Here is a 23,912-nt window from a genome sequence, read left to right as displayed (position 1 = left end):
CTTTCTAATAATACCTGTGGTAGCCAGATGGAATCTTAGAAATAAATATGATTCTGTTGCTTTGCTTTGCAATATGTCTGCTTTCTGTTTTGTTTATTATATTTAAAATTGTATGTTAAAAATTAATTACACCAGGTACCATGAGAGGTATCTGCAGGGAGACTAGTGGCTAAGAACATTGTCTATACCTTTACTAACAACATAGGAGAATGATACTTTTATTTTGCTTCATATCTGGTTAGAATATTTTTTAAATCTTGCCTAGCTGTTGACTGTTGACTGTTTCAGGTTTCCAGATGTCCTGGGCTGTAAGATTTTCTGATATCTGATCTTTTTGTTGAAGATGTAGTTCATCTACATTGAGACAAAATTACTTTTAAACCTTGGCTTTAATTTACCATCTTAATTTTATTTCATCCATAGATGTTTGTATCTCTGATTGTGTATGAATGGGATAATCCTGTTAAAGAAGCTGGAGAATAGCAGCAGAAATGGATGAGCAAGCTCTTCTAGGATTAAATCCAAATGCTGATTTAGATTTCAGGCAGCGAGTAAGTTTAATTATGCTTTTCTCATAATTTTTGTTTTTATAAGACGTTCAGTAAGAAGAGCACTTTAATTTCAGCTTGCTATAAATATTTCTGACATAGCCAAGATATGACTGTTTTTTAAAGCTATATAACATTTATCAAGATCTTTTCATCTCTAGTTCATGATTCTCTAAACCAGTCCTTACCATTTCATTGCTCTGTAAAGATTTCACCAAGTGCTTTCATAGTCCTGGTCACCTGTTTCTTAACATATTTATCTTGAGAGATCCTTCCTCTCTCATCCATACATTCCTATTTTTTTTACAACATTATGTTTATATTACTGCATTGTCATCACCAACCCAATTTTGTCCTTTTTCTTTTTGGTTTATTTTCTTTTGTGACCTGGGTATTCTTCTCTATCCCTCAAAGTCCAGCTAGGATATGGGTAGTATGGGATTAAGTTAAACTGGCAGTATGGGTTTTTTTGAGAAGCAGATGATGATGTCAAAAAATTTAAAATATGTGTTTAATAGAGAGTGAGTTTTTCCACACACTTTTTGTTTTGGATCCCTCTCTGTCTTGGGATTAGTGCCATTTGCCATATGATCCCCAGCAGATTATCATGGAGGGGACTTGATTCACAATAGGAAGACATTTGCCAACTCCTGCATTAAATTAAATTAAAGAGCCTTGATAGTACAGGGGTTTAGTGCACCCTGTAATTAACACAGCTGCCTGCAATTTCTGCTGGTTCGAATCTCTCCAAGGCTCAAGGTTGACTCAGCCTTCCATCCTTTCTAAGGTAGGTGAAATGAGGACCCAGTTTGTGGGGGCAATAAGCTGACTTTGTATAAAACATACAAAAGAATGAAGGCTATTGCTTAACGCATTGTAAGCCGCCCTGAGTCTCCGGAGAAGGGCGGCATATAAATCAAATTAAAAAAAAAAATTAATATTAAATTAATAATAACCCTCAGGTTTTCATCAAAATATGTGAGGGGATAGATAGTGATCATAGTTGTAACCAATGTTCTTTCTCACCTCCCCATGTTTGATTAGAAAATGAAAAAGGGAGATACCCTTATATTTGTTGGTCTGCAAATATACCTTCCTGCACTATTTGCAGCATTCTTGATCATATGAAGACCTATTCATATTTAAGGAATTGTAAACAGATCTCACAAATGACAATATGGATGATAGAGAGAATAGAGGTCAGGCTTTCCACTCATTTTTAAGCCTTCACATAGTCAAATATCTTGTTTTTTTCTGTGCTTTTTATCATTAATATTTAATTCTATTGGGCATGAGATTTTCTTTTCCCCCTGCTTCTCTTTTTTTTCCAGTTTTCTATCAAAGTGCTATTCCTCAGACCTCTACTTCACTTACTTTCTCTCAGATTTCCCCTATTCCTTTAGCAACTTTGCACTGATTAAAATAATAAGGCTTCTTAAATTTTCTTTATTTCAAGTTGTAGAGAATCAGAACAGCTATTTTTATTATGCCAATATCTGTTTATTAAATATATATATATGTTAAAAATAATTTCAGGCATTGGCCTATTTTGAACAGTTGAAGATATCTCCTGATGCTTGGCAAGTGTGTGCTGAAGCTTTAGCCCAAAGAATCTACAGGTAACAAAATTTAAGTTGTTTCTTTTCTTCAGTAGAATGATAAGAGATAATGTATTGCGTAAGTGCCATTCTCACATACCATATAATTCATAATAGTAGCAGTAAAGGGGAATATTTGTAGTTCAGGATTGAAATAAGGGGTCCTTGGTGCTCTCTGAGCTTGGTTTTCTTGCAGACATTTCATTACCCAAACTAGGTAGCATCATTAACACTGCTGATGTTGCCTATTTTGGGTAATGAAATGTCTGCAAGAAAACAACCAAACTCAGAGAACACCAAGGACCCCTTGATTCATAACAGCTAGACATCTGTGATTAGTTTATATTTTTGTAGTCATATTGAAATTGCATATGAAGTAGAAATACTACTCATATACAATAATTGTAAATATAAATTTCAAGCAACCAGCTCTATTATTGTTTTATGTGGTTATATCGTGATCAACACAAATAGTGAAACTAAAGGAAGCTGAATTCTCTTCTGTTTTTCAGGAAGTTTGTCAGCCCTCCAGAGTTCTTCACATAGCTTTGTTTAACTTTAGGGGCTAGGATTATAGTGGAAAGAACTGTTAAATTAGCAAAAACCTGGATTATGTATGGTATTTGTGATTTGCACATAGGCTGCTATATTTAGTGTTTTCAGTTAAAAGTTATTCTATGCCACTGAATACTGCATTTTCTCCTTTTACATGTATGGATCCAAGCCAAAGGTTGATCTGTTATTAGTCTAACAAACTAATCTGCTATTAGTCTAAACAGATATTGTAGCAGCATGGCCATAACATAACCTACATGTTCAAATATGTTTCTGTCTCTTAACAGATTTAGCAATCTCTTAGATGTTTTAGGAGAAATTAATTAATTCACTCATGCTAGAGTTTGAATAGCCATTTTCTGACAGCTGAACATAACCTGTGTTGTAATATGAATTGAATGCCCATAATCTCTAGTTTGTCTTGCTTGTAAAATCTCTTGCTTGAATTGGACTATTTTTAATAACATTTTACTACTTTGCCTGTAGTGTCAGAAGCAATGTCTAGTTTGTAGTAGTTATAGCTAAATTTTGTAACCTGTCATTAAACCAAAAATGGTTTGGAACAATGATTACTGCTGCAAAAGGTATGCAATTTTGTTATTTAAAAGGAGATCGCCTTGAACCCAGATATCAATTTAGGTTTTCAAATGAAGAGCAGAATGTAAGTGAAATCAGTAAATGAATACATATGTACATATAATTTTATATTTGTGTACTATTACAATTATAAAGAAAGCAAAATTTTAATCAGTGACTAGATTCCTATCCCAACCATCTTCAGATAAAACATCAAATAAACAATTTCATCCCAGATTTATTAGATTGTTTTTTCTATTTCAGTGATGATCACATCAAGTTCTTCTGCTTTCAAGTTTTGGAACATCAAATTAAATACAAGTGAGATACTTGCTTTATATTTATGAAAGGTTCAAGTAGATAATATTTGCAGTCCTTTCCAAATTCACAATTTTTGTATGGGTCTGGATTGGAGGTGGGAGAAATTTAAGAGGAACTATATATTAGCATGTGTGCATGTAAACATACACATATAAGTATGCATATGTAAATCAAATTACTTGTTTCTGTTTCTGTATTTTATTTTACATATTCAACTCCTGTGTAATCTTCTAATGCAAACATTCCTATCTATAGCAGTTGTATTTAAAAACCCAAAACCTTATGTAGCCAACAGGATACTGGAAGCTTCTGCAGGAATGTTTCTCTGAAATGTTTGTAAATATTTTAATATTAATGCTCTGTTTCAGGTGTTCTCAACTAAGTGAAGTACAGCAACAGCTAATTAGGGAAACACTGGTAACATGGCTACAGGCACAGGTAAGTTTTTCTCATATAATTTATTATTATTTACCATGTACTTCAATAATTTTCCAAATAGATTATTTTATCTTTAAAAATATAACTGCTTATTTCATATATGATCATATCTTGAAAAATGATAAAAATACATTTTTTTTCCAGATGGTGAATTCTCAGTCAGAGAAGACATTTATACGAAACAAAGCAGCTCAGGTCTTTGCTTTGCTGTTTGTTACAGAATATCTTACAAAATGGCCCAAGTTTTTCTTTGATATTCTGTCTGTGGTAGGCCTGAATCCTCGAGGTGTGGACCTTTATCTCAGAATTCTTATGGCAGTTGATGCTGAACTGGTAGATAGGGATGTTGTTCATACCTCAGAGGTAAGTTCCTTTTTTATAAAATAAATGTGCCCATTGATCTAAATGTTATGCAACAAACTTGACATAATAAGTTGGTTTTTGGTGACCATTTCATAATCAACTGTTTTGTAAACAAGGCAGGTTTAGAAGCCATGTCTTAAAAAATGGCATATTTAGAAACTCTAGAAATGTCTGTCTCAACCTGGTACTATCCAGATGTACTGGAATGTTTTCAGAATTTTTGTGCTAGCTGAGGAACTCAAGAAATTTAAGTCCTGACACACTTGCAGAACATTAGGTTGGGAAAAACTGCAGTAGAGCTCATGATACAATATGAGCTCATGGTCATATGTATAATAGAAATAATTGTTAAATTTTAGATGATAGAAAATGTTTTAATTTTTACTTTAAAAACGGAGGAAACTGAAAAAAATGTTTTATGTGTTGAACCACAGAAGCTGTTAAGGCTTGGTTCAGTTGTACAGGTCATTACGGATTTAGAAACCATTGTTCCTACATTCACAGTTCACATTGGTCTTTCAGTTAACAATGGGCAGAAAAGAAGATTTAGCTTCTAAAGTCACTTGTTAAAAATACCTCTGATGAAATTTTGCCTAATGCAGTTATGAATCATTTCAGCCTCCTTACATTCCATCTGCTATAATAATTCTATAGGGAGAAACACAAGAGATCCTCAGTCCATTCAAAGTCAGTTCTTACAATTGTACCTGATGTAGCGATATCTGACATATATTGATAGTAATACTGATTATTACAAAGAAATTCTATGTTTTTTAATATGTAAGTTGTCTAATGTTAGGTAAATGATTAAGACAGCATACAAATTGATTAGAGTAAATAAATGAAAAAGAAATGATGCAGGCAAAAATGTAAACATTCTGCAGTTCAGCCACATAGAACTACAAATACATTGTCACATGTACTAAAATGTAACACACACACCCCAACCAGAAATAAAAATATACACAGTGCAATAAAGTAAAAAGTATACATAACTTATAAGTATACATAACTTAGAACTACGCCACCTTTGGTCTGACCTAAGTGTAGCACACAAAATTATCTGCTACAATGTCCTACCTGTCAATGACTACTTCAGCTTCAACCGCAATAATACACAAGCGCATAATAGATATACAATAGATAGAACTTAAGGTAAACCACTCCAAACTTGATTGAAGAAAATACGACTTCAGCAACAGAGTGGTCAATGCCTGTAATGTACTGCCTGACTCTGTGGTTACTTCCCCAAACCCCCATAACTTTAACCTTAGACTGTCTACTGTTGACCTCACCCCATTCCTAAGAAGTCTGTAAGGGGCATGCATAAGTGCACAAACGTGCCTACCGTCCCTGTCCTACTGTCCCCATTTATTCATATCCTTATCCTGTATTCATAATCATGTTTATGCTTATATCTGTTATCTTATACTTATTTGACAAAAACAAACAAACAAACAAACAAACAAAACATAAATAAAAGGGCATACAAGAGAAGGGACAGAAAGACAAACTAATTCACTTAGATTCACCAAATGCATAGATTGCATCAGTCAAACATAACATAATAGATAGATGGAGACTCCTACTCACATGCTTTAAAGCAAAAGGTAATGCATACATATACAGAGACAGTCGGACACAAATAATACAGAGATTTACAGGCTTCAGCAGCAAGAGAAAAAAAGATTGGTAAGCACAGGTTGATGAAATGTGTCAGAGAATTAAAAGGCAGAAGGAATGAGAAAGCAAAGGAAAGCAAGGCAGGGAGAGAAAGATATTCAGAAACATGGAGGCATGAGTTAAGGGAGAATATAAAAAAACCCCAACTGCAAGCAGGGCAGGCAGTTAAAAAAAGTAAGAGATACGAAAAAGCATAGAGCATGGTGGAGAAGGAATGTAAAGATTGTTGGGGCTGTGAGTACAGTTAACCAATCAATACCAGAGCTCCTTGATAATCTATCCCAGCAATGCTGCTCTTGGGTAAGGCCACATTGGGAAATTGACTCAAGCCTATGTGTTTGGCATGAGGCCCCAAGAAGGGAGTTTTAGACTTCCTCTCTTTTATATGCACAGACTACTCTTAGAAATTGTTTTAAAAATGCATTTCATCCCTAATATGTGATTTTAAAAACATTTAAGCAACATGTCATACAAAGTTTGAAATATTAAACATTTGAAATTACAGAGTAGTGATGAAGAGACATCAACCATACAGATGCATTTTATGATGAATATTAGATTACTGCTACTATTAACTTTCCCAACGTTTTCAATTTTCAAAGAACAGGAATCTCAGTTTTTACTTTTGAAGACTAACATCCTTATTATATCTATAGGAGGCTCGCAGAAATACTCTACTAAAGGATACTATGAGGGAGCAATGCATTCCAAGTTTGGTTGAATCATGGTATCAAATCTTGCAAACATATCAGTATACAAATTCAGAATTGACATGTCAGTGCCTTGAAGTAGTAGGAGCATATGTCTCTTGGATAGATTTGAGTCTAATTGCAAATGAAAGGTAATGCTGTTATTGATTCAAAATTCACTAATGAACCTACTGTGTAATAAAACTGTAGTGAAATTTTAGGGTAACCATCATTAAAAAAAAGTCTTTTTTGTAAATTGTTTGGAAAATTAGCCACTTTAAAAATAATTGTTAGCTGGCTTGCAAATACAGTGAAACCTAATTTTAAAGGGCTATTTTTGAGGAGATTGTCTATTATTTTTGAATATCTGTTAAATATAACAGTATCTCACTGTGGCAATTTACAACACTATAATAATACCATTTTATGTTATTTGCATGTTATTATACAAATAGCATAAATTGACACAGATGTAAAGTTAAAGTAGATCTAAATTTAACTATCTTGTCCAGACCATCTCAGTGCAATGGACTTGATTATGTATATGTGACTCTGGTAAATGAGGATTGTTAAAATGAGGTTTCACTTACACTAATGCATATAGCTTTTGTATTTCATATACAAGAATATAAGCATAGGCTGATAAAGTAAAATTTACTGTCAATTTCTGTTTTTACCCAGAAAGCAAAATTTTTGTCTTTTTTTTTTTTTTAGGTTTATAAATATGCTGCTAGGTCACATGTCCATAGAAGTTTTACGAGAGGAAGCATGTGACTGCTTGTTTGAAATTGTAAATAAGGGAATGGATCCAATTGATAAAACTAAGTTGGTAGAAACTTTGTGTCAAGTTTTGCAGTCTGCTGGCCTATTTATAGTTGATCAGGTCAGTTATTTTTAGTGAAAGAAATGTTACATTACTGTGATTTGTATAACTGTTCGTGTCTTCAATACTTGTAAAAGTAATTTGTGTTGTTTGCTCTAAACTGCATTTTATAGCAGCTAACCAAGTAGTTTAACTGTGCTTATATGATAAAGCATTTCTTTTCATCTGTGGTAAGATTCCTATTATCCAGCTTCAGTGTATAATACTCCATCTGTGGTTTTTCCATATTGTATAATTTTATAAGCTTATCAGCTGAATAGATTTGGGTGGGGGTGGGGTGTTTAAATTTTTGCATTTTCACATGCTGACGTGTGTGTGTGTGTGTGTGTGTGTGAGAGAGAGAGAGAGAGAGAGGGAGGGAGGCAGAGAGAGAGAGAGAAAATAACAATAACAACACTAACAGATTTTATTTATTGCCATTTCATCTAGTAAGTGCAACCAGTATTGCTAAGTGATCATTTTGATCCCTAGTAATGTACTATAACAGTATCCATCATGGAGATTTTAATTTTTACAGGGATATAATATGTGTCTCAAATTGTTCATTTTTCTTTAAAAGTGTTTAATTAATGTTTAATCTTTACAGGAAGAAGATGTAGATTTTCTAGCTAGATTCTCTAAACTGATAAATGGAATGGGGCAGGCATTGATAGCTAGCTGGTCTAAACTTGTGAAGATTGGAGATTTGAAAAATGCTCAAGATAGTCTACAAGCAATTGAAGCAAAAGTGGCTCTAATGCTACAACTTTTGATTCATGAAGATGATGATATATCTTCAAATATAATAGGGTTTTGTTATGATTATCTGCACATATTGAAACAGGTAAATTTATGAAATTTTGCATTCTGAAATTTTTTCCTCAACCTTTTCAGCATTAATATATGTACATTGTTTGAGACATTTCAAAACTAGGCTTTGTTTCTTTTATTTTGTAGCTCCCTGTGCTTTCAGAACAACAAAAAGCTAATGTAGAGGTAAGAATAATGAAATGCCTTTTTGAAGCTTTTTGTTTTACTAGTCAATAAAACTGCCATGGGAAGCCATTTCAGATTTGCATTAAAGCAAACATATTTTAACATTAAAATTGTAAATTAAAAAATGAAATAATCCCCAAAGTTATTTAAATTCTTATAATAACTTTTTTACCAACAAGCCATGAAATTATTATATGTTCTTTAATGTAAAGGAGGACCCCTTCCCCAAAATGTAACTGCATACCATTTTAATAATATGATAAAACTGGTATTTTCTTTCACTGTCCTTTCATCACCAGTTGAACACAATGACTAATTGGGGAAAAAACCCTTCCAAGTCATAGTTTTTGGCATTATGAGAGGAGAAGAGGAAGTTTACTTACTGGGAAAGGGTAGCATAGAAGAGAATGATCAGGAGCGGAGGGGAAGATAAATTTATTCTCAAAAAAAATATTATTTATTCTGATGTCCAAACCAGCTCAGTAAAAATATATAAATCAAATGCTAAACTGGGTTTATTTTGAGTTCTATGCAGCTGAATGTCTTGCACTTAAAATTACTATTTCTTTTCTTGCATTTTTAATGGTATAGTACCGTGATGGCGAACCTATGGCATGGGTGCCACAGGTGGCACGTGGAGACATATCTGTGGGCACATGAGCGTTGCCCTAGCTCAGCTCCAGCATGCATGCGTGTGCCAGCCAGCTGGTTTTCGGGCCTTCCGGGCCCACTGGAAGTCAGGAAACCTCTGGAGCCTGGGGAGGGTGAAAAACGGGCCTATCAGGCCCACCAGTAACCTTTTTGCCATTGTGTGCCAAAAGCGGGGGGGACTGTGGGGGGGTTCACGTGCGCATGCGCGGGGAGATGGGGCACGGGGAGGAATTGAATTATGGGTGTGGGCACGTGAGTGTGCGACCCCCCACACTCCCCCTGCTTTTGGCACGCGACGGCAAAAAGGTTAGCCATCACTGGTATAGTATAAAACAGTGCACATACAGATTGCTTTAACAATATTTAATTACTTCTGCTCTGCATTATTTCTATTGAATCTTTCTCACTGCTTTTATTATTTTAATAAATAGAAGCTTATATTAGATGATAATTTTATCACTGATTTATCTTTCTAGGCAATTATGCTGGCAGTAATGAAAAAATTAACATATGATGAAGAATACAACTTTGAAAATGAGGTTAGAAGTCACCCTTAAATAATTCATTGACAATTTCAGTTCTTGTGGTATCTGTTTCTTATTCCAGTTAGCCGTCTAGCTCCAGAAATCGTAGTTTTGGACTAATCTGGATACTTTTCAGAGATACCCCATTATAACTTATGCTGCACTGGTCCAAAATAAAATATAACCACATTGTAGGTTCACATTGGACTCATTAGTGCTTTTGCTCCATCTTTCCCAGTGTCATTCTAGAGAGCTGAGAATGAAGGAGCATTCTTCAAAGCATTGTAGCCCTGTCCAAAATAGACTGAATATTTCAGCAAGATGGATAATGACTATTGCAAAACAGTGCTCCAGCATTGTCAAATGATTCTAAAGAATGCAACAGTTGACCAAGAATAATGATTAGGACTAAATGGTTTACATTGTATGTTTCCACTGGTGGGCAAAACTCTCTCAGTACCACATTCTATACAGTTTTGTTGTTGGCTAGTTTCTATTATTATGAAAAAGTAAAAAATTGAGCATAGATCTTAATGCCTTATTCAACTGCACCAAAGGAGTTGGAAGTCAATTCTTTTTTTTCTTTTTCCCTTCGTTTCCCCCACTATTCACTTCCTTTTTTCCTTCCCTAATTTCTCTAATATTTGCTTTTGTATTCTCTTTGTATGTTATAAATTAATAAAACTATATGCATACAGTTTTGTCACTGAAAATGTTCAGAATTTCAGGACATTGTTAAGCTAGACTGACTTGTCAAATGCTTATGAAGACCAGTAACAGGAATTAGAAGCAATAATATGTAAAGCTTTCTTTTGGGAAGTTAGATTAGCGTATGCTTGTAAGTAGTCTTGAAAACGATGACTTTTTCATTAGTATGTTTCTCATAAAGGTGAAAATAACTTTGATGTAGATAATTATTTATTTTAACATTCTGATCTAAAACAAACTTTTGAATAATTTTCATAAGAGTTTTTTTAGAAATGAGAAGTATTTGATCCTTTGCATTCTTTTCTTCTTCTGTTTCACACCCACCACTCCATCAGTATGCATGGCACAAGAGGTCAAGTTCCTGTTCCTGCTTTAAAATAACAATAAAAGGAACAGGAACAACAACAGTCATTTTGGTGTAGTGGTTAAAGGTACCAGGCTGGAAACCAGGAGACCATGAGTTCTTTCCTGCCTTGGGCACAAAAAAAATGTGGTCAATAAAAGTATGTGGACTTGTCCACCTAGTCATCAGGAATCAAGAGTGAGACAAAAGGTAGTAAGAGTGAGTGATAATAATAAAGGCATTTATGTAGTTGCAATCTAGCAGGACTACTTTCACAGATAATAAGATTGCAGGCAACAAGGACGATGTATCTATTAATGTTGTTAATCATCTAGCAAGAAATGCCTTGTAATATCCAAATGCTAGTATATTATGGAACTAATCTGTTCATACTATCTATGTTGACAGGGTGAAGATGAAGCCATGTTTGTAGAATATCGGAAACAGCTAAAACTGTTGTTGGATAGACTTGCACAAGTCTCACCTGAATTACTACTAGTTTCTGTTCGCAGAGTTTTTAACACTACATTGCAGTAAGTTTCAAATGAATTTCTGATAGAAATTTTCATTTCTAGTAATTAGGTAAATGCTTCTTTCTTTTTAGTGATAATTTCCACTGATACTTAAGACCTGCTTTCCAGTTGGCTGGTAATGATTACATTTTAGTAGCCAAAATCTGATTACTGGAACTATAATGTAGATACGGATTTCATAGGTTTTTTTGCTAAATAGATCCTTTGTTAATTATTAATACATTTGCAAGTCTGTTGGTTTCATTAACCTGAGGGGGGAAAAAACTTGTTAAAGGCAATATCTTTCTCCCACTGTGTCTCCACTGTGTTCTCCTGAAGAAAGAAAAAGAAGTGCTTTGCTAGTAAATTGGAAAGAATTAAGTGGTATCAGCTTCAAAAACACTTAGCAATTTAAAACACAAGCACAGAATTTTAATGTGGGGGGGAAAGGATTGCATATAACAAACAGGAAAATTTTATTTCATTATAATATAATGCCAAATTAAGTTTCTTCTCGTTCACAAGAAAAATACTTGAATAATCTTCCCTCTATATTCTATATTCATATTCATGAATATATTCATATTCCATAGTGCATATTATAGTAAAATATATAGAGTTTATGCCAAATGAATCAATTAAATTTCAAATTTTATTCATTATCACCATAAGCAATGACTGGTGACTTGGAGAAAGTTTGTCCAAAAGATAGAAGAGAGGTTTGGGGAAGGTTGAGGTAGTTGATAATCCCAGAAATTAATTGTTAATACTTAATTTATCTGTTGATGAAACATTCATGTTTTTATAGGTATATTTAATTCAGCTGAATTCTAATAAATTATTCATAAAATAATGTCATATTTTGTTAATTTGTTTTCTATCTAATTTTTCTTATAGGAATTGGCAAACCAAACCATTTATGGAAGTAGAAGTAGCAATAAGATTGTTATACATGTTAGCTGAAGCTCTTCCAGTATCTCATAGTGCTCACTTTACAGGTGATACAAAAGCTAGTGCTCTGCAAGATATGATGCGGACTGTAAGTGTGAATCAAAATCTGTGTACTTTCTTACAATTTTTATATCAACAAAATTGACTCAGTCATTTTTCTCTTTTCCTTTTCTCTTTAGTTGGTTACATCAGGTATTAGCACATACCAACACACATCAGTAACTCTGGAATTCTTTGAGACTGTGGTCAGATATGAAAAATTTTTCTCTCTGGAACCTCAGCACATTCCGAATGTTTTAGTAAGTTCATACTAGATAGCTATTTATTTATGAAATTGTCCATAATATCGTATCTCTCTTTTAAAATAATATTGAATAATATTGAAAATTAATAATAATATTCAGTATTATTTTACTAATCAATTTGCCTCTTTTGCTTAGTTAAAAATTCAAATGGCTAAATTGTTCTCTTTTAATTGCAGATAGCATTCTTGGATCACAGAGGTCTTCGCCATACTAATCCAAAAGTACGAAGCAGAATAGCATACCTTTTTTCCAGATTTGTCAAATCCCTCAAGTAAGCTTAATGACAAGTCATTTAATAAAAATGAATATTCTGAATAGAATATGATGGGTTTAGTACATAAAGGAGACTGTTAAATACACTCAGAAGGATGTTTCTTCAGCACAAATAATAGAAGCATATCTTAATTTTTAAGATTGATATTTACCTCCAAAGACCAAAATCATTAATTTATCATTTATCTGTCTCTTCAACGATAAATTATTTTGAAATCTATACATACTGTAGTGGTATAGTTATAAATCATGGTTTTCTTATCTCCACATTAATGAAAATCTAATGTGATATGATTATTGTTGACTATTTAACATATTTGTAAGTGTGTAATGTGGTTTACATTCTTATGCTTTAGTAAACAAATGAACCCTTTTATTGAAGATGTATTGAACAGAATACAAGACCTGCTAGAGCTTTCTCCACCTGTAAGTATTTTGTATTACATTTAATGAAGACTGCAGACTTATGGACTGCTTAAGGAGGGAGGGAGAGCTTAGTTTACTGAGTTGCCATTTAAGTGTTAGAGATAACTAAAGGAATTTATGAATTATAATGGATCTTTTTTCTGAAAACTCAAAGTGGCAAATCTCCCCTTGAAATATCTCCATAATACAGCCTATTGGTTGAACTAAGAGAATATGATTGTCTTGTAATCATCTGATGAACTCTCTAAATAAGAATGGACTTGAAACTGGATCTCCCTCTGTCAAGCCTGTTTTCATATTGGCTTCTAATATATACTGTATTTTTTGGACTATAAGAGGCACCTGACTATAAGACACACCTAAATTTAGAAGAGGAAAACAACAAAAAGTTTTTGGCCTCCCTTTTTTTGGTCCTTTTCCAGACTCTTTTCGCCCTGTTTCCGGGGCTTTTTTCACCTATTTTTGAGTCTTTTGGGGCCTGTTTTGAGGCTTTTTTCGGCCAGTTTTGGGGGCTTTTTTTGGCCCATTTTGAAGCTTTTTTGTGGCCTGGTTCTGAGGCTTTTTTTGGCCCCTTTTGGAGGATTTTTGAGCTCATTTTTGAGGCTGTTTTTGGCCCCGTTTTTCAAAAAAAAGGCCCCAAAAGCCTCATAAACGGGCCCAAAAAGCCTCTAAAACAGGCCAAAAAATCCCTGAAAATGGGCTGAAAAAACCCCCAAAATGGGCCAAAAAAGCCTTGAAAACAGGCCAAAGAAAGCCTTGAAAATGGGCCTGAAAAAGGCCAAAAAAAGGTCTGAAAACAGGGCATGTGGAGGCCAAAAAATGGTGGGCGGGCGGAGCTTTGCCAATATTTGGTCTATAAGACACACAGACATTTTTGCCCCCTTTTAGGAGACAAAAAAGTGTGTCTTTAGTCTGAAAAATACGGTAGATATATTTGATTTATAAGTTCATGAGGTAAGAACATTATCTCAGATAATGATATGATATGATATACGATATGTTTGATTTGTTCTTTCAATTATCATAATATATGTCAGGTCTGTACTTCATCTGAAGTGGGCCTGGTGGTCCTGGATCCAGGCTTAAATTTTTACTTATGTTTTATAAAAATAGAAGATAACTACAAGCTCAGTTGGTATCTTAGTTTAGTCTGTCTTAAAATAAAGGTAAGAAAATGAAAATACGTGGAGATTGTCTTGACTTTTCTGGAGTAACACATTACATGCTCCTGATTCTTAAAAACACTAATGACTCCTTCAAGTCATCTCTATAGAGTAAAATATAAGAAATGCTAAAATATGAATCTGGTTTATTTATACAATAATTGGGTGACTAGTTTAAGAAGTCTGAAAACTTCCTTGACAGTTGGGTGAATGCTGTTATTCCCTTGCACAAAAAGAGAAAGATACCAGAATATATAAAATGTATTGTGAGGTGGGTTGCTCTAATCAGATAAATAAATAGAAATACGTCAAGAAGGAAAAGATCAAGGAAGATGTAGATGTAGATGAATGAAATTGGTAAGATTCTCAGTAAGACTGGGAGAAATTTAAAGAACAAAAAGCAATATTTGAAGGAGGTCAGGGTGAAACCAAGTATGATTTGCAAGGACAAAAAGATGTAGAAGGTAATGGTGAATGGTACATATAAACATCTATGTCTCTCTGTGTGTGCACATGTGTGACTGAGTCAGTGTTGATTTCTGATGACTGACTGAACAAATCCCTGCAGTTTTCTTGGTAAGATTTTCAGAAGTGATTTGTTCCTGCCTTCTTCCTAAGGACTGGCTCAAGGTCACTTAAATAAGAACTGTCAAATCTTCCATTTTGAACCTATTGTATCAAGATTTCTTTATTTATTTTCTAATAGCACTGACTTTGGATGGTGTATAAAAATTAAATGCACCATAATACCACATAACAATATAAACCTATGACACCCTGATTAATCCCCAAAGAAAAAAGGCACAACTTCAACAGAGTTCATCTAATTGCGTGCCCAAATACATGGGGCAACAGCTGGATCTTCAGAGGCTTACAAATGGCTAAGAGGGTTGGGACCATCCAAGTCTCTGTGTAGGTTCTGTTCCATAGATCAGGCACATCCACAGAAAATACATGACTCTTGCAAGAATCATCTTAACAAGATGGCATTCTTTGATGGGGAAGACCCCTGCTAGATTTGATGGAGCAGGCAGAAACAATGGGGATAGGAGACAAATAGCCTGGTCCCATGCCAATCTAGTTCAATGAGCAGCAGTGATATATGAAAGTATTGAGAGACAGTAAAACTGATCTCAATTTTACAGGATTATATCCTCAATCCATAGTACATCAATAGAGTATTGAAATGTAATATTTATATAATTAAGTTATTATAATTAGAATATGCAGTTGGAAGGGAGCATTTTCAAAGAAAGCATAGCTACACTAGTTGACAATCATACAGCATTTGGGGCAAGATGATTTAGGATGTTCTGTGCAATTCAGATTGGTTTGGGATTTTGTTATAAAACTTGGGGAGACTGTAGAATTCAGCAAGCAGAATAATTAGAAAATTACTCTAATTCTAGGAGAAAATGTTTAATATTTAACAGAACACTCTTCTCTTTTTCTTGGTTCCAGGAGAATGGTTACCAGGCTTTATTAACCAGTGATGATCAACTCTTTATTTATGAGACTGCAGGAGTATTAATTGTGAATAGTGAATACTCTACGGAACGTAAGCAGGCTTTAATGAGGAACCTCTTGACTCCTCTAATGGAGAGATTCAAAGTGCTGCTAGAGAAACTTGTGATGGCACAAGATGAAGACAGACAGATGGCATTAGCTGACTGCCTAAATCATGCTGTAGGCTTTGCAAGGTAGGATTTGTGGAGCCTATTTGAATTATATTTAAAAGCAGTGTAGTTGTCAGCATAAAAATATCTAGTTAGAACTAGACTTCTTTTTACATTTAGTTAATTATTACTTCAGCTCTTCCCTTCAAGGTGTTCTACCTATACTTAGCTTGGACAACCTCTGCAGGAAGATATTATGATAAATGCTAGTGAAAGCCATTGAGTGAGAATCAAGAATCCCATTTTTTTAAAAAATGGGATTTTAAATTTGGGGTTTTAAATTCAGCCTATCATTTAATAATTTTAATTTATTTTAAATTCTGTCTTTGTGCTTTTAATCAGGCTGTACACCGCCCTGAGTCCTTCGGGAGAAGGGCGGTATAGAAATAAAATTAATAATAATAATAAATAATAATAATAATAATAATAATAATAATAATAATAATAATAATAATAATAATGAAGGCTACTGTCCTCCATCAGTCTTCTGATAAAAATCATCTATTGGGGTTAACATGGCAGTGCTCAAACCCAGCTGAAATGGAACTAGGAAATCTATTTCTTCCAGAAGGGTCTGGTTCTAAACAACCATGACACACTTACACCTCTTGCTTTTCTTGATTTTTATGACCTTTTTTGATTTTATACAATAAGTAGGATAGTTACTGATTACTGAATAATCAACTATTAGATATTAAGAATTGATCAATTGTTTAATTATATAAGCTATACATTTATATATATTTATATCTATATTTGTAGTTAAATTTATATCTTTACTACATTTTCAACGGAATATTACATTGAGATAATTAATTATTTAAAGGAATTTATTTAAAGAAAGGAGATCTAGTGATTGAAAGGTTATTGAACTGAACTTTCATAAGAAAAAAAAAAGAAAGGAAAAGAAAGAAAGGAATTATATAGAATTTGGATGGTGATTTGGGAGAAAGTTGATAAAATATTGGAGGAACAATATAGGATCTTGAAAGAAATGACCAGCACCACCACAACCACGTTGAAGACAGCCAAGAAAACAACATCAATCTTAGCGGGAACGTCGGCTTCCCCAGTGACACAGAAAACTTTGGAGGGAATGTTTGCATCAGATAAGCAACCCAGCACATCTAATATGCCAACAATGCAGGCCATGCTCATAACAATCCAGGAAACTATGGCCAAAATGCAAGAATGCATGACTAGAAATCATGAGCAATCTAGAAAAGACATGGATGAGGTAAAGAGAGAAGTCAAGAACGATATCCAAAAGATTGCTGGGAAAATGGACTTAATACAAGAAATCATTCAAAAAAATGACCAAAGGATAAAAGAAATAGAACAAAAAACCGAATTGACGGAAGAAAAACTAGAAGCACTGGATACAAAAATGACAGGATTAAATAAGGAACTTGAGAACACCGTGGCCCAATTAGAAATGGAAAAAGCGGCATTTTATCTGCGTTTCCAGAATGTAGCGGAAGACCGGGAGGAAGATCTGACAATGGTAATGGCTGAGATGATAGCAGAGGCACTCCAAAGAGAAAAAGACGAAATAATTAATGAATTAGATGAAGTCTACCGAGTTCACACTAATTACGTGTTGCAATCATCCTGGCGGGCTCCTCATGAGTAGTCCAGATTAGAGAAACACAAGGACAGGTGTTTCTTGGGATGAGAGAGCAAAGAACAAAACCCTGCCTCTCTTTTATTAGTAATCAAAATACAGCGTCATCAGAAGGCGTTATTATGGCTACACATCTCATATTACATGCATGAAAAAGAAAAGCATCCATATATTCTCCATATAGGTTTCACATTCTACAATTTGCAGTAAATCACGTGAATTCTAGGAAAGCAAAAGTTAAGGAAAAACGAAACTCAATTCTCCCAGCATCTTCTTCTTCTAGCTGAGAGGCCCACCTCTCCGTTATCAGAGATTACCTCAATCCTCAGGAATGTTATACAAGGAGATGTCTCTGCTATGCAAACACAGCCTATGTTCTACAATATTATGAACAAAGAGAGAATGAATAGGGCCCTTCAGTGAGTATCTAGCTGAACCCGCCCTTTTCCTACTCAGATTATTTCGGTGCCAAGCTCCATACACGTGTCCAACCAGCTAGGCCGATCTACACATATACTGTGGCCACCTGATTCCCACATCTCCTCTGTTTTTTTTTTTTTTTTTGCAACGGTTCAGCTGTGTTGTTATTATGATGTTCTCTTTACGTTTGGCAAATATGTTTGTCATCATAGCAAACAAAGCAGGAATACATTGGATACTACAACATACAGAAATAAGCAAAGCAATGATCATGAGTACAGTAGACAATATGTTCTTCAGCCATCCGGTTTCTGCAAATGTTTGTAGCTCACCCATCCTTTTATTACGGTGAACAAAGTTAGTGGAAAAGTGGCCAGGAGATGTCAAGCGAGGTAGGCCATCAAGTTTCTGAGTTGTATTCCAGTTATATATTTCCACAAATCGCTCACACAAATTGTAAATCCATCCGGATCCAGGCACCCAAGAAAACCACATGTCAGGAGTTTGTAACCTCTGAGTTATTCTGGAAGCCCTATCCTGTAAGTCCTGAGCACCTTCTCTGACCACACCTGATTTGTTCCTCCAGTTCCAGAAGGGCTTTGGTTTCACTTTTCAGGACGTCCTTCCTATTGGAGGGAATAAAACCTTTGCACATTTGCAGAAGGGAGGGAAGACATTGGATACAGCAACAAAGCAAAACAAGCAGTACGATTATAGATACAATAGTTGGCATAATTGATTTCAACCAAGAACCATCCGGGAGCCATGACCAAAGGGCAGCCCAGATGTCAATGGCGCCAGATCCATTGGATGATAAGGGATTGTTTTTGATCAAGTTTTCCATATGTTCTATGGTGTGAGTGATGTTATACTGATAATCAGATACATAGGTACAACAATGTGAGTGTATGAGGGCACAAACGCCTCCTTTAGCTACTAGCATAATATCTAAGGCATATCGGTTTTGTAAGACCACCTCCCTGATTTCAGCCAGTTCTTTGTTCATCAGCTTCAGCACCTTGATAGTCTCGTTGAACATATGTACTGTCCAGTTATTTAATAAATGAAGATCCCGATAGTTCATTGGCACCCGAGATTGGGCAAGATGCCTCTGGATATCCGAGTTTTCAATGAGCCACCCAGTGTCAGTGGTGGGTGTGGTTTGGGAAATAGGAGTAGTGGAGTTTGTCCGATTAGCAGCTATTTGAATGTCTTTTATTACTGTCCCATCATGATTGAATGTAGAGGCTGCTGACATGAAGGATCATGAGATGTAGGAGCAATAGATGCAAGATCGTGACTTCATTCCAGAATCCGTGATATATAGTCTCCTCTATGCAATTGTTGCAGAGGCCCATTGTCCTTATTCACTCCCCCCTCAGCTGGAAATGTCAATATGGGAACCTTAGGTGGTGGAGTAGACTTAGGTAGAAAGTAAGGACCTCATGCATAGACAATGCGTTTTTGGCGGGAGCGTACTTGACTTGAAGTGTATGTATGTGGGGATTTGATGTTCACTTGAGAGTCCCAAAGCTAACAATGTAAACAAATCATAGTCACTTATACGTGTGAAACAAAATTACTAGCAAAATTAGAAAAACAATTACCCACAAAACCACTCCCAAACTTCTACTAACATTAGCATGTGTAAGAAAGTGTTATATTAAAGCTAATAAAATGTATATGTACAATGTGAAGGTAGTTTCCTCCTGATGAATCTTCCGCTGTGCTCAGGGGACCAACTGATCACCACCGTGCGTTGAGAGTCCGTTGCCGGTAGGACTCAGCAAGGTGTTTTCTTCTTAAATCTCAGCACGAGGGGTTTCTCCTTCTTTTTGTTGTAAATGAAATGGTCTTACGTGTCTTCTGGGGATCCAAATGATGCGATCATTGTCCTGGACAGCAGCGTATCCACGGCCCCAGGTAATAAGGTCAGCGGGCCCTTTCCAAGCAAGATCAGGTAGTTGGTGGAAATAGACCTATGGTTTGGGGTAGCTGATGGAGAAGCAGAAAAATGACGGGTCGCAGCCGATGTGGGAGGCTGTCCAGTCAGGTTAAGGAAGTTCAAAGTATATAAGCAAAGATTGAGTTTGTTTTGCATGGCTGGGAGGCCGAGGCATTTTTCCTCTTTCAATTTATAAGCCAAATTTGTGTGTGATGGACCACTTGTTACAAAAGTCTGCAAAGGCAGTACTGGTGTACGCAGGTCCATTGTCAGTTTTAAGTTCAATTGGGCTTCCCATCGATGCAGAAGTCCGAATACAATGATTTATTACATGTTTGGTTGCTTCTCCCCTTTGTGGGGATGCCATAATAAATCCTGAATAAGTATCCAAGGAAACATGCAAATATTTCCATGGGGCAAAGGATAGATACTGAGTTACATCCATTTGCCAAATTTCACAAGCTTTGAGTCCTCTAGGGTTTACACCCATAGGGATAGAATGAGCTTGTTGACTATAGGTAGGACATTGTTGTATGATGGCAGTCGCTTCGGCTGCCGTGAGACCAAATTGTTTCGCTAATGCTTTTTTATTTTGATGGAAATCTCTGTCTCCGCCACCCACAATATCTATAACCTTCCAATAAACAAATCTCCTTATAACACTAAAGATTCAAGTCCTTTCTCCCACTGCCATTCTGACTTCCAAGCCAGCCCAAGTCTGTGCAAACCAACTTTCTAAATGTCTTCTCTTAAACAATTCAACCCCTTCTCAGCACCAATATCTGATACTTCCAAAAGACAACTTTCTGCTTTTCTTCACTAACTCTCTCTTCCCTCCCCACTTCTGGGTTAAAACCCTCAAAGCCATTCCCTTACATTCCGTGTAACACTGGGTTCTTTGCATACCAGTCTTTATTCAAAATAGCACAATTATCTATTCACAGCCTACAATATCCAGTCAATCCTAAAAATTTCCTCAACTCTTCAGGTGTTATTTTTGTTACTTCTTTCATTAATTAAATGTCCTAAGTATTTTATCTCTCTGTCTACATATTGTAATTTCTAACCCATCTCTGTGACAATTCCTAAAATGGCAGCAGCTTATGCTGCTGACAAACAAACAAACAAATAAACAAACGAACAAACGTGCCATCTGTTAAGTATGCAGAATGCACGCACACATAAAAACATTAAGGAGTAAGAAAGACAGCTTCAAAAATAAAACAAACAATCTAAATGAGGTATTTTGAGTCAATACTCTGAAACTGCAAAGGCAGGTATCAGATATCACCCTTTACCCCGCCTTTCTCAGGCTGGTTCTCTAAGAGAAAAAAAAATGGTGAAGAGAACAAAAACCGTAGCGCCCCTCTTCTTGCCTCTCACCTCCCAGGGAAAAAAAGAAGGGGGTGAGAGAAAGGAAAAAACTTTTTAAAACGGACAAGCCTCCCTCCTCCTGGGAAGACAGAAGAGAAAGGAAAAAAAATGCTTATACACAAAATTACATTTCATGCAATCCAATAAATGACTACATACACACCCATTCACATCTGTACTGCAATCAGACCTTTTGTATAAACCACTTTCACATAAAAAATTTCATTTAATGCGTCCTCCATGCAAATCAGTCATTAAAATTATTTCAATGAACTAGCTTATTCCCAAAACAGTGGAAAAAATTTCAGGCAGCAGTTTTAATCACAAAAGGTGATATTGGGCCCATAACCATTGCCTTTTTTTCCACAGCTTCAAGCCGAAGCCCATTCATTTTTGCTGGCCAGCCAAAAATGTCATAATTAATTTAACCACATTCAATTCTACACACTATCATTATAGATGCACATCAACAAAATATTTTTAACAGAAATCACTTCAAGTTGATCAGTTTAAATCATCTGAGTTTTCCCATTTAGACAGGTTTTACGTTTTTATTACCTGCTAAACCCCGGGTGGGAAGAACAATAAACAGTTTCTTCTTTCAGCCTGACAAACATACTGAGAGTCAGAGATCAGATTAAAAGGTTGTTGAGAAAAAGTGTGGAAAGCTGAGATAGCTGCATAAGTGAAAGTCAGATTTTGAGATAGAAAGAACAATATTTATTAAATCAGTTCCATTTCTTCAACAGGCTGGAGTATGCCCCAAGGTTATACTTTTTGCTGTTCTAAAGCAGCCAATACTCCTGTGGGTAGCTTACTAGTAGGAAATATTAACAAACTGACAATTTCTATGAGGGATCCAATCCACAAACTGAATACTCAAGATGTTATTAATTTTCTCAACTGTAGCAAACAGTAGAGATGGAACTATAATTAAATCTCCTGGCTTTTTTCCTTTAGTCAATAACTCAAATAATGGACTAAGTAAATGCATAGGTAAAGAAAAATATGAGCGGACCCAATTAATAGTACCCAGTAATTGTTGCAAATTTACTAATGAAATAACTTTGGGTAACTTTAAACAAGGGAAAGCTGGAGCAGAAAAAGGTTGCAATAGTTTATGCCCTAAATACAGATAAGAAGCGTACAGCTGTATTTTTTCTGGGGCAATGTGCAATTCATTTACACATAAATCATTTTGTATTTCAAAAAGCCAATTAGGTTGTATTTTTTTGTTCTCCAATTAAAATGTCATCCATACGATGATAACCAGGGTTTTTTATCCCTGATGAAAGAGAGGGTGAGATGTTACAGAGGGCGAGATGTTACAGACATGCCTCCCCCCCTGGTTTTTTACACTCTCTTTTAAAATAACTAGGTTTTCCACAATCGTAACACTTTCCTTGAGATTTGCTGCTTGGTGATAAAGCAGTTGCTAACAAATTGGTTTTGTACGATGTTCCTATATCCTGACACACTTTAAACATATCTGCCAAATCAAGATCTTTTCCCAGCCCAACAATTGCTTTTAAGTGGCGTTAAGCTTGCAAAGTTGCAGCCGGTAGACAGACAGACAAAGCATTTCAGGAATTTCTTCTATATTCCACCCCCTCCTTTTTTCTAACTGTTTCTTTAAATTCTGCTTAATGGGGGTGTAACCAGCTCCTTCAGAAGGAACTGATGATTCAATTAAAGATGGTTTTGAGGTAACAATTTTAACTTTATAATCAGGTGGAGGGCTTGTCGGGAAACTTATCAGTGTCCTGAAAACTTTCTCATGTATCATTAAACACTCTATAGCCAATCTCCAGAGTGCAAGAATTTTTCCAGGGCTCGAGGAGGTTCGTGGACGCATGTTCCCATCTGTTTCCACATTTTCACTTTTAAAGAGCCCTTTTCCGGATAAGCCGGATAATGTTGCCAACTGTATTTTAGAAGGTAAATCAAATTCACGGGCAGGACTTTCCCGTTATGTTTTAAAATAGTAATATTAGTCTTGGATATCTCACCAAGCTCTTCAGATGCTCCATCTGCTGCTTGGAAAGACCTCCCCCCATACTCACGAAAGATTGTTGTGTTTCAGGCGAAATCGGGTGCGCAGCCTCATTCCAGGCGGTGAGAACGGGTTCCAAGAGACGTATAGCCTCAGCGGGTTATCACGTCGAGACGTATCCGTTTCACGAGATCACGTCGGGGTCACCAGATGTTGCAATCATCCTGGCAGGCTCCTCATGAGTAGTCCAGATTAGAGAAAACTCAAGGACAGGTGTTTCTCGGGATGAGAGAGCAAAGAACAAAACCCTGCCATCTCTTTTATTAGTAATCAAAATACAGCGTCATCAGAAGGCGTTATTATGGCTACACATCTCATATGTGAAAAAGAAAAGC

At 35.5% G+C, this 23,912-nt stretch overlaps 1 protein-coding gene across 4 annotated transcripts in view; it reads left to right on the top strand.

Annotated features, from left to right (window-relative positions):
* Window positions 1–23,912, top strand: part of XPOT (exportin for tRNA) — a 48,214-nt gene that overhangs the window by 9,042 nt on the left and 15,260 nt on the right. For all 4 annotated transcript variants that reach the window (XM_034403325.3, XM_060694683.2, XM_034403326.3 and 1 more), the window contains 16 exons: window positions 424–551; window positions 2,085–2,167; window positions 3,542–3,598; window positions 3,967–4,036; window positions 4,181–4,399; window positions 6,739–6,923; window positions 7,486–7,654; window positions 8,241–8,477; window positions 8,591–8,629; window positions 9,757–9,819; window positions 11,264–11,388; window positions 12,265–12,406; window positions 12,498–12,617; window positions 12,800–12,894; window positions 13,253–13,322; window positions 15,947–16,185. In XM_034403325.3, the coding sequence (XP_034259216.1) occupies window positions 492–551; window positions 2,085–2,167; window positions 3,542–3,598; window positions 3,967–4,036; window positions 4,181–4,399; window positions 6,739–6,923; window positions 7,486–7,654; window positions 8,241–8,477; window positions 8,591–8,629; window positions 9,757–9,819; window positions 11,264–11,388; window positions 12,265–12,406; window positions 12,498–12,617; window positions 12,800–12,894; window positions 13,253–13,322; window positions 15,947–16,185 (1,973 nt within the window). In that variant the 5' untranslated portion in view covers window positions 424–491. The remainder of the gene's footprint in view (window positions 1–423; window positions 552–2,084; window positions 2,168–3,541; window positions 3,599–3,966; window positions 4,037–4,180; window positions 4,400–6,738; window positions 6,924–7,485; window positions 7,655–8,240; window positions 8,478–8,590; window positions 8,630–9,756; window positions 9,820–11,263; window positions 11,389–12,264; window positions 12,407–12,497; window positions 12,618–12,799; window positions 12,895–13,252; window positions 13,323–15,946; window positions 16,186–23,912) is intronic.

Source organism: Pantherophis guttatus, chromosome 7 (assembly GCF_059756535.1).
Source record: "Pantherophis guttatus breed Tessera chromosome 7, ASM5975653v1, whole genome shotgun sequence".
NCBI lineage: Eukaryota > Metazoa > Chordata > Lepidosauria > Squamata > Colubridae > Pantherophis > Pantherophis guttatus.
Note: the sequence above shows the minus strand (reverse complement) of the source record. Positions and strands in the feature narration are given on the sequence as shown.